Source organism: Panulirus ornatus, chromosome 16 (assembly GCF_036320965.1).
Source record: "Panulirus ornatus isolate Po-2019 chromosome 16, ASM3632096v1, whole genome shotgun sequence".
NCBI classification, from domain to species: domain Eukaryota; kingdom Metazoa; phylum Arthropoda; class Malacostraca; order Decapoda; family Palinuridae; genus Panulirus; species Panulirus ornatus.
Genome location: NC_092239.1, coordinates 15,185,379 through 15,202,391, shown reverse-complemented (window position 1 = coordinate 15,202,391; position 17,013 = coordinate 15,185,379). Strand labels below are relative to the sequence as shown.

At 40.9% G+C, this 17,013-nt stretch overlaps 1 protein-coding gene across 1 annotated transcript in view; it reads right to left on the bottom strand.

Moving 5' to 3' along the window:
* Cds (CDP-diacylglycerol synthase) overlaps nt 1-17,013 on the bottom strand; it is a 78,665-nt gene that overhangs the window by 14,553 nt on the left and 47,099 nt on the right. Inside the window, exon 4 of the mRNA XM_071671346.1 lies at nt 7,904-8,083. Coding sequence (XP_071527447.1) covers nt 7,904-8,083 — 180 coding nt within the window. The remainder of the gene's footprint in view (nt 1-7,903; nt 8,084-17,013) is intronic.

Genomic DNA, 17,013 nt, shown 5'->3' with positions numbered 1-17,013 from the left:
TTGTTTCATCTCTTTAAGAATTGGGTGGTGAGGGAGGTAAATGCATGAGTTTTGGAGAGAGCGGTGAGTATGGGGATGAGAGGGCATGGGAAGTGAGTCAGTTGCTGTTTGATGATGATACAGCACTGGTTGCTGATTTGAGAGAGAAACTTCAAAGAGCATGTAAAAAGAGAGAGCTGACTGTGAATGTAAATAAAAGCAAGATTATTAGGTTCAGCAGGGTTGAGGATCAGGTTAGTTGGTATGGAAGTTTACATGGAGAAAAACTGGAAGAAGTCAAGTGTTTTAGATACCTGGGTGTGTACTTGGCAGTGCATGAAGCCATGGAAGCAGAAGTGGTGGGGGAGTGGGCGAAGGTTCTGGGAGTGAAGAAGAATGTGTGGGAAGACAGAACATTATCTACAAGGGCAAAAATGGATATATTTGAAGGAACAGTAGTTCCAATATCATATAGTTGCGAGGTATGGGCTATAAATAGGGTTGTGTGGAGGATGGTGGATGTGTTGTAAATGAAATGTTTAAGGACAGTATGTGGTGTGAGATGGTTTGACTGAATAAGTAATGAGAGTAAGAGAGATGTGTGGTAATAAAAAAAAGTGTGGTTGTGAGAGCAGAAAAGTGTTAAAATGGTTTGGACATATAGAGAGAATGAGTGAGGAAAGGTTGACAAAGAGGATATGTGTGTCAGAAGTGGAGGAAACAAGGAGAACTGGGAGACCAAATTGGAGATGGAAGGATGGAGCAAAAAAGATTTTCAGTGATAGGGGCATAATCATGCAAGAGGAAGACAGGCATGCACAGAATAGAATGAATTAGAACAATGTGGTATACTGGGGTCGATGTGCCTTCAATGGACTGAACCAGGGAATGTGAAATGTGCGAAGTAAACCATGGAAAGGTCTGTATGGCTAGATGTGGATAGGGAGCTGTGGTTTCGGTGCATTACACATGAACACTTGTGTACAGAGGTGATACGCCAGTGCTGTTTCATCAGCAAACAACAACTGACTCACTTCCTAGGCCCTCTTATCCCCAACAAACTGCATACTTGCCCCTCTCTCCAACTCTTGCATTCACCTCCTTTACCACCCCATCCATAAACAAATTAAACAACCATGGTGTCATCACACATACCTGCCAGTGACTAACCTTTACTTGGAACCATTCACTCTTCTTTGTTCCTACTCATGCACACGCTTTACACCCTTGATAAAAACTTTTCACTGCTTTTGGCAGCCTACATCCCACACCATATATTCTTAATACTTCCACAAAACTTTTCTATCACTTCCACAAAACTTTTCTATCAACCCTAACATATGCCTTCTCCAGATCCACAAATACCACATACATATCTGTTTTTCTAACACATTCTTTATAGCAAACACATGATCCATACATCCTCTACCACTTCAAAAACCACAATGCTCCTACCCAATCTGATGCTCTGTACATGCCTTCACCCTCTCAATCAATACCCCCCATACAACTTACCAGGTATACTCAACAAACTTATACCCCTGTAGTTTGAACACTCACCTTTATACCCCTTGCCTTAATACAATGGCACTATACATCCATTCCAACAAACCACTCTCTATGACTCTCTCTCACTTTGCATACCACCCCAATGAAAACCTTACATATTCCATTCTATCATCAAACACACTTAACAATCCTTCATAATATTCACTCCATCTCCTCATTTGATCACTATATACTATAAATTTCCCTTTTGCCCCCTTCAGTGATGTTCCCATTTGATCTTGTCATTTTTACATTATTTACCTCTTTCCAAAACGTTTTTATTTTCCCTAGAGTTTATGATACTCTCTCACCCCAACTCTCATTTGCCCTCATTCGCCTATCAATTAATACGTAAACCAATAATGCCTGCTGACCATCTCTACTCACATATGTATGCTTGTGCATGTCCCTTTTTTAAACCAGGTATTCCCAATCACCAGTCCTCTTTTAGCACATTACTCCACAGCCTGTTCACCATTTCCACCCATAATACTCAATACTCCATGCCTCCTAAATATACCCTCAACTGCCACAGTAATGTACACTATATTATCTGTTATTGACACAACCAATCTACAAAATTACGAACACAGACGCAACATATTTCAAGATCCTTAATGTGAAATAGTTGATAATTATTTAAAACTAAAGGCTTATGTGAACAGAACAAGTGCTTTCAAATAAAACATACAAATGGAGAAAAAAGTACATAGGGAAATTTAGAGAAAGACACAAGAGAAAAGAGTAACATTAATAATAGGGTAAAAGCAGCCTTTAATAGATATCAAAGTCTATAAATATGTAAAAGAAACAAAAGTGGTGCTGTGAGAAAGTGAAACATACCGGGTAAAAGGAAGATCCCTTCCAAAAACAGTAATTTATTTGGCAGCCTGGCTAAGATATCACTTTGTTATAAAGGGAGATATTACATGTTATATATAAAAAGAAGAATAATGTAGATACACTCTCATGTACTCAAACTTTTGATATCAATCTATCTATCAATCTGTATCCTCTGAGAGATAAATCATGTTATGAAAAGTAAAATGGCACATGTAAGTTCATACTTATAAAGATTAAAATAACCCTGTGAGACTTCAATTTTCATGAAGACATAGCTTAAGCTGTTCTTTTAACAATAATGTTTGAAAATTTTTACTTGTCTGGTGTTTCCTGTATTAGCGAGGTAATGCCAAGAACAGATGAAGAAAGGATGCATTAGCTCATATCCATCCTATAGCTGTGATGTGCAGCGTACCAAAACCGTAACCCTCTATCCACAACCAGGTCTGACAAACCTTTCCATGGTTTCTCCCTTGTGTTTCACAAGGCCTGATTCAGTCTACTGACAGAACTCCTTTCATCCTCCTCCATGTTCAAGTCCCGACCCGACCACTCAGAAAATTTTTACTCCATCCTTCAATCTCCAGTTTGGACTTACCATTCTTTTTCCCTTCACTAATGACACATATATCCTCTCTGTCAACCTCTCCTTACTCATTGTCTCCATATGTCCAAATCATTTCAGCACACACTCTTTTGCTCTGTCAACTAAACACTTCTTATTAACACACCTCTTTCTCTTACCCTTTTACTACTTACCTGACCAAACCACCTCTCACCATAAATTGTCGTAAAACATTTCATATCCAACACATCAACCCTCTTCTGCACATCCTTGTCTATACACCATGTCTAGCATCCCTACATCATCATCGTGGCTACTGTACCTTCTAACATATCTATTTTTGCCCTCCCAGATAAGAACTTTTCTTTCCAAACATTCATGAATGTTTCCAAAACCTTTGCCTCCTCACCTACCCTATGACTCAATTCTACTTCTATGGTTCCATTTGCTGCCATGCCCGCTCCCAATTATCTTGAAACATTTCACTTCTTTCAGATTTTCTCTGTTCTAACTCATTCAAGATAACCTAACCCTCTGACCTGCTAAATAAAAAAAAATGTTTTTATTCACATTTACTTTCAATTTTCTCCTTTCACACACACTTCCAAACTCAATCACCAACTCTTACAGTCTCTCTCTCAAATCTGCCACCAGTGCTGTTTCATCAGCAAACAACTGACACTTCTTATAACCCCTCATCCTGTGCAAACTGTATTCTCAACCCTCTCTCCAAGACACGTGTTTTTTACTTCCCTCACCACCTAAACCATAAACAAATCAAACGACCATAGTTACATCACAAACCCCTGCAGGAGATCAACTTGGAAAAATTCTATCTCCTCTCTTCTAACCCAAACACATGCCTCACACTCTTGACAGAAACTTCTCACTGCTTCTAGCAGCTTTCCTTCCAAGCCATATCCTTAAGACCCTATCATATGCTTTATATCAAGATCCATGCTACCATACACTTATGTTTAAGAATTTCTCACACGTTTTTGAAATCAAACACCTGATACACACATAATCCGCCACTCATAAACCACACTGCTTCTTCCCAGTCTGGTCCTTTGAACATGTATTCACCCTCGCTATCACCACTCCACCGTACACTTAACAAACTTATACATTTGTACTGAACACTCACCTCTGTCCCCCTTTTCTTTACACAATGGTGCCAATACTTAGGCACCTCAACAAGATCCACAAATGCACTGAAAATCCTTACAAACCAATCAACAACACAGCCACTCCCTTTCTGAAGAAATTAAATCGTAATACCGTTCACTCCAGCTGCCTGCTACATTTCATCACCTGCAAGGCTTCCAACACCTCCTCTCTAGTCACCAAACCACTTTCCAAGTTTCTCAGCTTGCATACTTTTCCTGGTCCAAACACCCTACATCTATTGCCCTATCATCAAACATTCATCAACTGTCCCTCAAAATACTCACTCCCTCTCCTTACCTCATCACTACCTGTTACCACTTCCCCATTTGACCCTTTCATTGAGTTCCCATTTCTTCTCTTGTTTTTCTCACATTATTAACCTCCTTCCAAAATATCTTATTCTCCCTGAAGTTTACCGACCCTCACTCACCCCAACACTTGCTGCTCTTTCTTTCAACCTCAGCACCTTCCTCTTGACCTCCAACTGTTTTGCCGTGTGCATCTCCCAACCATTTGCTTTCTTGACCATCTACCAATCATTTGCACTCTCTCCTTGTAAATACCACCCATATACCTCTCATTTCTCTTTGACAAGTAACTTTATTCTGTCATCCCACCGCTCACTACCCTCTATCATCTGCCCACCTTCTGCATAACATGCTGGGAATGCTTCCCTAAATATCTACCATTCCTCACCCACTTCCCTTATCTTTTGAAATTCTACACCTAATCTCTCCATGTATTTCTTCAAAAATGCTTCTTTTCTGAGCTCACTTACTTTCACCACCTTCTCCCTCGTGGCGTTTCCTCTTTTCTGAAAAATTCTACAGAACTTCACACTTGCTTCCTTATACATCCCATCAAGTGGCCCTCTCAATAAATTCACATTCAAAGAGTCTCTCTTTTGCATGTCTTTCAATCAGTATGTAATCTAATCATACCCTCTGATCATTTTTCCTACTCACCCACATATACTTATGTTTGTCCCTCTTTTTAAACTTGATATTCCTAATCACTAGACCTTTTTCGGCATGCAACTCCACAAGCTGTTTAATAGTCCTGCTCAACTCGCTGAATAATCCATTTTCCATAATTGTACCCTCAGCTGCCACATAACTTACTCTCGCATTCAAATCATCCATCACTAATACTCGACCTCTAGCATCAAAACTGTTGAAACATTCACTCAACTGCTTCCAAAACACTTGCTTATCATTGTCCATCTCACAGCCAGGTGTACAAGCACTAAAACTCACCTATCTCTTGCACTTCACTTCATTTCTACTGACATCAGTCTAGAGCTCACTTCCCTACAATCTTTCATTCATTCCCACAACCCCAGCTTGATAAGTAATGCTAACCCTTCTGTAGCTCTTGCCCTCACACCAACCCCTAACTTTACCACCTAGGGCATTCCCAAACCAATCTTCACCTCTACCCTAGTGCTCTGTTTCACTCACAACCAGAACATCCAAGTACCTTTTCTCAAACAAACTACCTACCTCTCCTTTCTTCTCATCTTGGTTACATCCACAAACATCTAGACACCCCAGCTTGAGCCTTCAAGGAGGATAAGCACTGTCTAGATATTTGTCTATCTAACGAATTAAAACAAAATCAATTTGTCTATCACTTTTATATCTTTTTTACATGAACAGCTGTAATAATATTCATTCCTGAAATCTTTATAAAAAGGAATTAAAGATCCAAAAACAGGAAGAGAGTATATATCCTTACTCCACACATTAATAAAGGGAGAATGTATGTATAGTGCCACTCTATAAAGGCAAAGGGGATAAAAGTGAGTGTTCAAACTACAGAGATAAAGGTATGTTGATTGTACCTGGTAAGTTGTATGGGAAAGAACTGATTGACAGGGTGAAGGCAAGTACAGAGCATCAGACTGTGGGGAAGCAGCATGTTTACAGAAGAGGCAGAGGATGTGTGGATCAGGTGTTTGCTTTACAGAATGCAAGTTAAAAATACTTGGAGAAACATGGATTTCTGAGGCATTTATGGATCTAGAGAAAGCATATGATGGGGTTGATAGAGATGACTTGTGGAAGGTCTTAAGAATATGTAATGTGGGAGAAAAGCTGCAAGAAGCATTGAGAAGTTTTCACCGAGGGTGTGAGGCATGTGTATGAGTAGTAAGAGAGGAGGTAGAATGGTTCCAAGTGAAGAGTGGTCTGCGACAGGGGTGCATGATGCCATCGTGGTTGTTTAATTTGTTTATGGATGGGGTGGTGAGGAAGGTAAATGTGAGAGTCTTGGTGAGGGACAAGTATGCAGTCTGTGGGAAAAGGGTCAGCTGTTGTTTGCAGATGATACAGCACTGGTGGCAGATTCAAGTGAGAATTGGTGACTGAGTTTGGAGGACAGTGTGAAAGAAGGAAGTTGAGTGTAAATATGAATAAAAGCAAGGTTATTAGTTTTATGAGTTGAAGGCCAGGTCAGTTGGGGTATGAAATTGAATGGAGAAAACTGGAGGAAGTGAAGTGTTTTAGATACTTGGGAGAGGACATGGCAGCAAGTGGAACCAAGGAAGCCGAAGTATGTCACAAGGTGGGTGAGAGGGCAAAGGTTCTGGGAGCGCTGAAGAATGTGTGGAAAGAGAACGTTATCTTGGAAGGCAAAATTGGCCATGTTTGAAGGTATAGCAGTCCCATCAATATCATATTGATGCAAGGCATGAGCTATAGATAAGGCTGTGCAGAGAAGGGAGGATGTGCTGGAAATGAAATGTTTGAGGACGATTGAGGTGGTATGATTAAGCAAGATAGGGTAAGAGAGAGCTGTGGTAATAAAAAGAGTGAAAGGAGAGTAGTTGAGAGAGCTAAAAAGGTTGTGCTGAAATGGTTTGTAAATTAAGAAAGACTGAGGGGAATGGTTGATAAAGAGGGTGTATGTACCAGAATTGGAAGGACAAGAACAGGAAGACCAAATTGGAGATAGAAGAATGGAGTGGAAAAGATTTGGAGTGATCAGGGCATGAACATGCAGGAGGGTGCAAGGTGTACAGGGGTTGACATGACATCAATAGCCAGAACCAGGGCATATAAACCATGGGTTGAACCATGGAAAGACCTATGTGACCTGGATGTAGATAGGAAGCTGTGGTTTTGGTCCATTACACATGACAGCTACAGAGGGGATGTGAGCATATGCAGCGTTTTACATCTGTTCCTGGCAGTACCTCGTTCACATGGGAAATAGCGATAAAGTACGAAAAAAATCACTTATACATAATCTTTCTAACTGATGTTTACTGACAGCTTTACCATTTATCTGAATACAAGTCCTTCTGATACAAAAATAAACTGGAAAACTGACTGTCCTTTAACCATCAAGGAAAGTAAGCTCCACATTTGTTTTAACATGTAACATGAAAAAGTATTAAAATTACCAAAACTTTTCATTCAGAACATCCTAAGGGAGAAAAATCCAGCATCCATGCATAAAATATCAAACCTCACATGCCATTAGTAGATATGCTCAACTATGAATGAAAAAGGAACACACCAAATGACAACTGGCAACTTTAGCATATAGTCTGTTCAATCATTCAATAAATAAAGGTTATTGCAAACTGATTGGAAGAGTAGAAAGTTCATCTTTATCAATGAAGGATAAGATTTATCTTTTAACTTCAAAAAAAGGTCACAAATCTGTAACATGAACATGATATTTTGTCTTATGATTCTGAAATACTTAAGAGTACATTCCCCATAAATGAAAAATGAAACTAAACATTTTCCTTAATAAACCCTCCCTCTAGTTTCAGAAAAGATTACTTACACTTTTAGAGAAAATAACACTGAAGTAGTCAGCCACTAGCGACTCTCCATAAAAGAAATAGTTGCTTGTGATCAAAAACCACCAGGACAGAGACCTGAACCATGGCAGACCATGCATACGGTAAACAGAGTAGCCGATGTTTATGATCTCCTTGAAGCACCACACCTGGACCAGTAATGTCTGTGAAACATGGAAAGTGTCAGCAAATACCATCTTTAACAAAGTTTCAATCAATACCACTTTCATGAAAAAGAGTAACACCTTATTGTAAATGTATTAATTTTCTAAAAGATATGAAGAAATTAAAAAGCACACCTACACCCTCTAAAATAATCAAAACAGCAAAATGTGATACAAGTCACCTTTAGGTGTAGTTAAAACTCTGAAAACATAAGTGAGCACCAAAAAACATAAACAGTGAAAGAATAGATGGCTGAAAATAAAAAATAACAAGCAGACTTGCACCCTTGAGGCCCTCATTCACTCGATCCTGCAGAGACTACCTTGCACCCACACTGAGGCCACAACACCCTCCCATCCTGGCTGCTACACTCTCACTCACTGCCACCATGTGCTTCCTTCTTCACCACCAAAACCTTACAACCACTACTCTCTCCCTCCCTCACCACCAACACTCTCTCCCTACATGGCCAACACACCTGAATAGTGAATGGCATCAAACAGAGGTTCCAATCACTCACTCCTGCCATCTTTGCTCCTCATACCTTCCATGTTGCTGATACAGACTTCTTGCACACAACAAAATATTTTTCTGAAAATTCATTTTAACACCCAAGAATTTCAGTAATGCTAAGAAAATGGATGAATTACTGGCACCTCTGTGTAAGGGTAAGCTGCGCATCTGAGAACTTCTTTTTTTTTTTTTTTTTTTTTTTTTTTTTTTTTTATACTTTGTCGCTGTCTCCCGCGTTTGCGAGGTAGCGCAAGGAAACAGACGAAAGAAATGGCCCAACCCCCCCCATACACATGTACATACACACGTCCACACACGCAAATATACATACCTACACAGCTTTCCATGGTTTACCCCAGACGCTTCACATGCCTTGATTCAATCCACTGACAGCACGTCAACCCCTGTATACCACATCGCTCCAATTCACTCTATTCCTTGCCCTCCTTTCACCCTCCTGCATGTTCAGGCCCCGATCACACAAAATCCTTTTCACTCCATCTTTCCACCTCCAATTTGGTCTCCCTCTTCTCCTCGTACCCTCCACCTCCGACACATATATCCTCTTGGTCAATCTTTCCTCACTCATCCTCTCCATGTGCCCAAACCATTTCAAAACACCCTCTTCTGCTCTCTCAACCACGCTCTTTTTATTTCCACACATCTCTCTTACCCTTACGTTACTTACTCGATCAAACCACCCAACACCACACATTGTCCTCAAACATCTCATTTCCAGCACATCCATCCTCCTGCGCACAACTCTATCCATAGCCCACGCCTCGCAACCATACAACATTGTTGGAACTACTATTCCTTCAAACATACCCATTTTTGCTTTCCGGGATAATGTTCTCGACTTCCACACATTTTTCAAGGCTCCCAAAATTTTCGCCCCCTCCCCCACCCTATGATCCACTTCCGCTTCCATGGTTCCATCCGCTGACAGATCCACTCCCAGATATCTAAAACACTTCACTTCCTCCAGCCTCTCACCATTCAAACTCACCTCCCAATTGACTTGACCCTCAACCCTACTGTACCTAATAACCTTGCTCTTATTGACATTTACTCTTAACTTTCTTCTTCCACACACTTTACCAAACTCCGTCACCAGCTTCTGCAGTTTCTCACATGAATCCGCCACCAGCGCTGTATCATCAGCGAACAACAACTGACTCACTTCCCAAGCTCTCTCATCCCCAACAGACTTCATACTTGCCCCTCTTTCCAAAACTCCTGCATTTACCTCCCTAACAACCCCATCCATAAACAAATTAAACAACCATGGAGACATCACACACCCCTGCCGCAAACCTACATTCACTGAGAACCAATCACTTTCCTCTCTTCCCACACGTACACATGCCTTACATCCTCGATAAAAACTTTTCACTGCTTCTAACAACTTGCCTCCCACACCATATATTCTTAATACCTTCCACAGAGCATCTCTATCAACTCTATCATATGCCTTCTCCAGATCCATAAATGCTACATACAAATCCATTTGCTTTTCTAAGTATTTCTCACATACATTCTTCAAAGCAAACACCTGATCCACACATCCTCTACCACTTCTGAAACCACACTGCTCTTCCCCAATCTGATGCTCTGTACATGCCTTCACCCTCTCAATCAATACCCTCCCATATAATTTACCAGGAATACTCAACAAACTTATACCTCTGTAATTTGAGCACTCACTCTTATCCCTTTTGCCTTTGTACAATGGCACTATGCAAGCATTCCGCCAATCCTCAGGCACCTCACCATGAGTCATACATACATTAAATAACCTTACCAACCAGTCAACAATACAGTCACCCCCTTTTTTAATAAATTCCACTGCAATACCATCCAAACCTTCTTACGTATGTCTAAAAGTGGATGGGAGTTGGTTGTTCACCAAGCAACTTCGTCAGCATATGTGCAGAGAGACAGACATGGCCACCTTTTAATAATACAGATTATAGCAACAGCATATAAATACCTGGTTTTCATAATATATAACATGTTCACACTGACCAATACACCACAATCATAGTCTGAAAAAGCCTTAGAAATGAACGGGAGAGAGAAAGCTACCCAGACTGTATAACCCATTCATGAAGAAATTGTTTGAGTAGAGAAAGTGATCTCTGGACACAGACAACAGGTGCCTGATAGCAAAATCAACAAAATGTTAGTGCATCCCAAACACCATCTTCCAATACGCAACATAATAAGACTTCCAAAAACAGTCATCCCTATCTAAATGCTTGCCAACTTTAAAAAAAAATACTGATCATAGAAAGTGAAGTACACCAGCAACTTATATCAATGTGACATGGTGGCAGGAGCATGTGACCAAGTCTCCTCTTTTAGGATAGAGACATGTCTGCAATTTCGATAAGCTTTCTAAGTCTCCTTACTTACAAATCATGAATCGGAAAAATGCTGAATTCGATGAAAAGGTTGTTACCAGACCACAATTCTACAACTCTCCATCAACTGTAAACACATTCTCTTCATACATGTTCGCCATTTCCCCTCATTATTGAGGCAGCACCAAGAACAGATGAAGAAATGGCCTCATTCACTCCCATACATGTTCTAGCTATCTTGCATAACGTGCCAAAATTAGAGCCTCCTATCCACAGACCTTTCAATGCTTTCCCCTAGCTGCTTCATTTGTCTTGTTTGAGCCCACTAACATCAGGTTGTCCCTTGTACATTACATTGCTCCAATTCATTCTGTTCCTTGCTCATCTTACACCATCCTGCATGTTCAGGCCCTGAACACTCAAAACATCTTTTACTCCATCCTTCCACCTCCTCTATGGTTCCCCCCCCCCTTTTTCTTGTTCCCTCCATCTCTGACTTATATAATCTCTAGTCATTTTCTTATGTCTAAACCATTTCAGCACACCCTCTGCTCTCTCATACATACTCCTCTTATTACCACACCTTCCTCTTTAGCTCTTTCATATATACACCTCAAATTACTACACCTTCCTCTTATCTTAACAAACCATACTTGATTAACCCTTCTAACACCACATTTTGTTTACAACACATCCACCCTCCTCTTTACATTTCTAAGGCCAATGCTTTACATCAATACAACACTGATGGGACTACTATACTATTAAACATACCCACTTTCAGCCTTAGAGTGACCTATTTCTCCACAAATTCCTCAGTACACCCTGGATTTTCTTCTCACACATTCCTCAATGTGCCCCGGAACTTCTTTCCACACATCCCCAAATGTGCCCAGGATATTCATCACCTCAACCTCCCTTTGGCGCACTTCTGCTCGCATGATTCTATTTGCTGTCATATCCACACTAAGACATCTAAAATACTCTACTTCCTCCATATTCTCTATTGAAACTCATACTTCAAATAATCTATAAATGGTCAGACAATTTTTAAGCAAAAAAGTACATGTCATGTTCCCTCGCTTCATCTGAATTTACCATCAACAGTCCAATGTTATCATAGATAAGAGGAAAAAGGAGGTAACATGCATTATCCATTCCAACAGCAATTTACATTTCACAAGAAGTTTTGACACCCAAACCTATACACTGACAGTATGTTTCAGCAACAATTACTGCACTGGAGAGAGGGCATGACCAATTACCAACTGGTGTTTGGATGATAACATTTCAAACATAATGTATATCTCCATTATAAAGGATGGGAAATAGCTAGAGCCATGGAGCAAGAATCACTTAGATCTTTTTAGGGGTACAACACGGTAAAACAACACTATCACATTGTCATATGGTTAACTGACATTCTAAGATTTTGCTCCAGAGGAAAGCATGGTATCTTGTGACAAAAGGCACCTCTACATACCTATAAAGTACACCCGATTCCAACTGAAGACATACAAGTGTGAATACAGTAACCGCACTGTAAACCATACAAGCATGACTGAAGTCCCTATATAATTAAATACCCAATATTCACTTGCTCAACTTTCTTACAATAATCTGCAGGGTTACAACCATCCATACAATGGTAAACTGTAAAATTTTATTCTAATCATTTTCTAGAGTGCATGCATATATAAAAGATAATGACTGTGCATCAAAACAGGTAGCAGTTTTACCTTTTCCATATCTTTTACTCTTTCCCTAACTTCAAGAAAACATTAAGTATATGTTATACTCCATATACATACCTATACACAAACGTATACATACATGTACATTTTTTTTATATTATTTAGCTTTGTCGCTGTCTCCCGCGTTTGCGAGGTAGCGCAAGGAAACAGACGAAAGAAATGGCCCAACCCACCCCCATACACAATGTATATACATACACGTCCACACACGCAAATATACAAACCTATACATCTCAATGTACACATATATATACACACACAGACACATACATATATACCCATGCACGCAATTCACACTGTCTGCCTTTATTCATTCCCATCGCCACCTCGCCACACATGGAATACCATCCCCCTCCCCCCTCATGTGTGCGAGGTAGCACTAGGAAAAGACAACAAAGGCCCCATTCGTTCACACTCAGTCTCTAGCTGTCATGCAATAATGCCCGAAACCACAGCTCCCTTTCCACATCCAGGCCCCACACAACTTTCCATGGTTTACCCCAGACGCTTCACATGCCCTGATTCAATCCACTGACAGCACGTCAACCCCGGTATACCACATCGATCCAATTCACTCTATTCCTTGCCCTCTTTTCACCCTCCTGCATGTTCAGGCCCCAATCACACAAAATCTTTTTCACTCCATCTTTCCACCTCCAATTTGGTCTCCCACTTCTCCTCGTTCCCTCCACCTCCGACACAAATATCCTCTTGGTCAATCTTTCCTCACTCATTCTCTCCATGTGACCAAACCATTTCAAAACACCCTCTTCTGCTCTCTCAACCATGCTCTTTTTATTTCCACACATCTCTCTTACCCTTACATTACTTACTCGATCAAACCACCTCACACCACACATTGTCCTCAAACATCTCATTTCCAGTACATCCACCCTCCTGCGCACAACTCTATCCATAGCCCATGCCTCGCAACCATATAACATTGTTGGAACCACTATTCCTTCAAACATACCCATTTTTGCTTTCCGAGATAATGTTCTCGACTTCCACACATTCTTCAAGGCTCCCAGGATTTTCGCCCCCTCCCCCACCCTATGATTCACTTCCGCTTCCATGGTTCCATCCGCTGCCAGATCCACTCCCAGATATCTAAAACACCTTACTTCCTCCAGTTTATCTCCATTCAAACTTACCTCCCAATTGACTTGACCCTCAACCCTACTGTACCTAATAACCTTGCTCTTATTCACATTTACTCTTAACTTTCTTTTTTCACACACTTTACCAAACTCAGTCACCAGCTTCTGCAGTTTCTCACATGAATCAGCCACCAGCGCTGTATCATCAGCGAACAACAACTGACTCACTTCCCAAGCTCTCTCATCCACAACAAACTTCATACTTGCCCCTCTTTCCAAAATTCTTGCATTCACCTCCCTAACAACCCCATCCATAAACAAATTAAACAACCATGGAGACATCACACACCCCTGCCGCAAACCTACATTCACTGAGAACCAATCACTTTCCTCACTTCCTACACATACACATGCCTTACATCCTCGATAAAAACTTTTCACTGCTTCTAACAACTTGCCTCCCACACCATATATTCTTAATACCTTCCACAGAGCATCTCTATCAACTCTATCATATGCCTTCTCCAGATCCATAAATGCTACATACAAATCCATTTGCTTTTCTAAGTATTTCTCACATACATTCTTCAAAGCAAACACCTGATCCACACATCCTCTACCACTTCTGAAACCACACTGCTCTTCCCCAATCTGATGCTCTGTACATGCCTTCACCCTCTCAATCAATACCCTCCCATATAATTTACCAGGAATACTCAACAAACTTATACCTCTGTAATTTGAGCACTCACTCTTAACCCCTTTGCCTTTGTACAATGGCAATACAATGTACATACACAGACATATACATATATACTCATGTACATAATTCATACTTGCTGCCTTTATTCATTCCTATCGCCACCCCACCAAACATGAAATGACAACCCCCTCCCACCACATGTGCGTGAGGTAGCACTAGGAAAAGACAACAAAGGCTACATTTGTTCACACTGTCTCTAGCTGTCATGTATAATGCACTGAAACCACAGCTCCCTTTCCACATCCAGGAAACACAAAAATTTCCATGGTTTACCCCAGACGCTTCACATGCCCTGGTTCAATCCACTGACAACACATCACCCCTGGTTTACCACACTGTTCCAATTCACTCTATTCCTTGCACGCCTTTCACCCTCCTGCATGTTTAGACCCCGATCGCTCAAAATCTTTTTCACTCCATCTTTTCTCCTCCAATTTGGTCTCCCACTTCTCGTTCCCTCCACCTCTGACACATATATCCTCTTTGTTAATCTTTCCTCACTCATTCTCTCCATGTGACCAACCCATTTCAAAACAACCTCTTCTGCTCTCTCAACCACACTCTTTTTATTACCACATATCTCTCTTACCCTTTCATTACTTACTCGATCAAACCACCTCACACCACATATTGTCCTCAAACATCTCATTTCCAACACATCCACCCTCCTCCGCACTACTCTATCTATAGCCCACGCTTTGGAGAATATACGTGAGAAATACTTAGAAAAACAGATGGATTTGTATGTGGCATTTATGGATCTGGTGAAGGCATATGATAGAGTTGATAGAGATTCCTTGTGGAAGGTATTAAGAGTATATGGTGTGGGAGGCAGGTTGCTAGAAGCAGTGAAAAGTCTTTACCAAGGATGTAAGGCATGCATACGAGTAGGAAGAGAGGAAAGTGATTGGTTCCCAGTGAATGTCAGTTTGCAGCAGGGGTACATGATGTCTCCATGGTTGTTTAATTTGTTTATGGATGGGGTTGTTCAGAACGTAAATGCAAGACTTTTGGAGAGAGGGGCAAGTAGCAGTCTGTTGTGGATGAGAGGGCTTGAGAAGTGAGTCAGTTGTTATTCACTGATGATACAGCGCTAGAGGCTGATTTGGGTGAGAAACTGCGGAAGTTGTTGACTGACTTTGGTAAAGTGTGTGAAAGAAGAAAGCTGAGAGTAAATGTGAATATGAGCAAGGTTATTAGGTTCAGTAGGGTTGAGGGGCAAGTTAATTGGGAGGTAAGTATGAATGGAGAAAAATTGGAGGTAGTGAAGTGGGAGTGGATTTAGCAGCAGATGGAATCATGGAAGTGGAAGTGAGTCACAGGATGGGGGAGGGAGCGAAGGTTCTGGGAGCATTGAAGAATGTGTGGAAGGTGAGAACATTATCTCAGAGAGCAAAAATGGGTATGTTTAAAGAAATAGCAGTTCCAACAATGTTATACAGGTGTGAGGCATGGGCTACAGATAGGGTTGTGTGGAGGAGGGTGGATGTGTTGGAAATGAGATGTTTGAGGCGGTTCAATCAAGTAAGTAACGAACAGGTAAGAGAGAGTGTGGTTGAGAAAGAAGAGGGTGTATTGAAATGGTTTGGTCACATGGAGAGAATGAGTGAGGAAAGATCGACAAAGGGGATACATGTGTGAAAGATGGAGGGAATGAGAAGTGGGAGACCAAATTAGAGGTGAAAGGATGGAGTGAAAAAGATTTTGAGCAATCGGTGCCTGAACATACAGGAATAGAGTGAACTGGAATGATGTGGTATACAGGGGTCAACATGCTGTCAATGGATTAAACCAAGGCATGTGAAGCATCTGGGGTAAACCATGGAAAGTTTTGTGGGGCCTGGGTGTGGAAAGGGAGCTGTGGTTTTGGTGCATCTGACATGACAGATAGAGACTGAGTGTGAACGAATGTGGCCTTTGTTGTCTTTTCCTAGCAGTACCTTGCGCGCATGCAGGGGGAGGGGGTGCCATTTTTCTTGTGTGGCGGGATGGCGACGGGAATGGATGAAGGCAGCTCGTATGAATATGTACATGTGTATATATGTATATGTCTGTGTATGTATATGTATGCATACACTGAAATGTATTGGTATGTATATGTGCATGTCTGAGCGTTATGTATATACATGTGTATGTGGGTGGGTTGGGCCATTCTTTTGTCTGTTTCCTTGTGCTACGTCGCTAATGCGGAAGACAGCGACTAAGTATAATAAAATATACAATAATAACATAAGTTATTTATATTTCCTTCTAGGCACAAGCAAGTTTCATTTACCAACTTTATGCATGCAATGAATGGATTGACAAAGTCATCTGAACATCTAGTTGCTCAGCTGATCTGAAGAGGTAAATGTACATGATAAAACAAGATGACACATCAGCGCATATTGGTAAAAAGGTCATGTTTTAGACTATGAACAATGTAAAGTCAAA